Source organism: Neltuma alba, unplaced genomic scaffold (genome assembly GCF_004799145.2).
Source record: "Neltuma alba isolate B1F8T4 unplaced genomic scaffold, ASM479914v2 tig00000318_pilon, whole genome shotgun sequence".
In the NCBI taxonomy this organism is placed as follows: Eukaryota; Viridiplantae; Streptophyta; class Magnoliopsida; order Fabales; family Fabaceae; genus Neltuma; species Neltuma alba.
The window spans coordinates 59,667-61,585 of record NW_021632006.1 but is presented as its reverse complement, the minus strand read 5'-3'; the positions used below and the strand labels follow the sequence as shown (position 1 = coordinate 61,585).

At 37.6% G+C, this 1,919-nt stretch overlaps 1 protein-coding gene across 1 annotated transcript; it reads left to right on the top strand.

Moving 5' to 3' along the window:
* The first annotated feature begins 644 nt into the window (after window positions 1-644).
* On the top strand, window positions 645-1,214 carry LOC114721817 (uncharacterized mitochondrial protein AtMg00860-like). The gene has a single exon (XM_028907719.1). The coding sequence runs from the start codon at window positions 645-647 to the stop codon at window positions 1,212-1,214; it is 570 nt and encodes a 189-aa protein (XP_028763552.1).
* The last annotated feature ends 705 nt before the right edge of the window (window positions 1,215-1,919 follow it).

Sequence of the window (1,919 nt, the reverse complement as noted above, 5' to 3'; positions counted from 1 at the left end):
AAAAAATTTGTGGACTTTTTGTTATGTAAATATTAGGCTGGACAGTGCTGTAATCTCTAAGCAAGACATCAGTTAGAGCCACGTTTTGTTAAGTTACTGAATGAATTTATGCACAAAATTTAGTATGCTTAGATTTGACATCGTGAGCTTCAAATTGATAGGTAGCACGTTAAAAATTTCTAATTACACGATTTTTAATGATTTTTCAAAGTTAAGATTCAGAATCTGGAAGAAGGATTTTTGCCAAATGGATAGAGCTGCATTTCACAAAAACCTGATGCTTTTTCCAATCAAATTGGTTCATAAGATTATTTTTATTTGAAAAATAATTCAAAGATCTTTAGATAGAATTTTGAACCACTCCATTTCGATGTTTTTAGATTAAGTTATGAATTTTTGAAGTTGGGGCTAGAAAACTGGATTTTTACTTGATGAACAGTAAAAATCCGAAAATCAGCGTTTTTCATGGATTTTTGAGCCTAAGACCATCCAATGTGGTCTAAAATGGTTTTAATTAAATCCTAAGTGGATCCAATAGTAAGGTGTGACACCACCAATTGAGGATTAAAGCAGAAGACATTCCGAAGACCGCTTTTCGAACACAGTATGGGCACTACGAGTTCTTGGTAATGCCCTTTAGATTAATGAATGCCCCTATGATTTTCATAGATTACATGAACAGGATCTTTCAACCATATCTAGATCAATTTGTGGTGGTTTTCATTGATGATATATTAGCATATTCCAAGTCACCAGCAAAACACGAACAGTATTTATGGATTGTTCTAAGTATTTTGAAGGAGAAACGGCTATATGCCAAACTCAGCAAGTGCGAGTTTTGGCCGAATGAAGTAAAGTTCTTGGGTGATGTGATTACCCAAGATGGAGTAGTAGTGGATCCCAGTAAGGTGGAAGCAGTTCTGAACTGGGAGCAACCAAAAACAGTAACAGAAATACAAAGCTTTCTGGGATTGGCAGGTTACTACAGAAGATTTATTAAAGATTTTTCAAGAATCGCACAGCCCCTAACTAAACTTACACGTAAGAACCAGCAATTCATGTGGTATGATAAATGTGAGGCTAGCTTCCAAGAGCTGAAACGAAGGTTGACCTCAACCCCTATGCTGATAATTCCTGATCCAACCCTATCGTATGTTGTATATACCGATGCTAGCAAGCAAGGATTGGGATGTGTATTAATACAGCAAGGATGAGTAGTTGCCTACGCCTCAAGATAGTTAAAGTCTCATGAAGAGAATTATCCCACTCATGACTTAGAATTAGCTGCAATAGTTTATGCCTTAAAAATATGGAGGCATTATCTATATGGGGCAACCCTTGAACTATATTGTGACCATAAAAGTCTCAAGTACCTGCAAGATCAAAAAGAACTAAACATGAGACAATGACGATGGATGGAGTTGCTCAAGGATTATGATTACCAGATAAAATACCATCCGGGCAAGGCTAATGTGGTAGCTGACGCCTTAAGCCGAAAGGTAGTACAAGTAGCGTTCCTAATGATTCAGGAAGGGAAACTCATCGAAGATGTGAGGGATTGGGAACCTTTGTTCCATATGAAACTAATGACCCAGAAAGTAGAAGTGATGAGAGCAGAAGCCCAGCTGATAGAACAAATCAAAGAGGCCCAAAAGAGCGATCTGATAGCCGATACACTTCAGACTAAGCTAACAAAAGCTAAGGATGATGCCATCGAGGTGTCATCAGATGGAATATTGAAGTATAAGGAATAGGTATATGTTCCAGAGTCTATCAGGCAACAGCTATTGGAGGAAGTACATAAGAGCAAATATACGATACATCTGGGAATGACGAAGATGTACCAAGACCTCCAACGTATGTTTTGGTGGCATGGCATGAAGAAGGACATAATAGAGTATGTATCTAAATGCCTCACT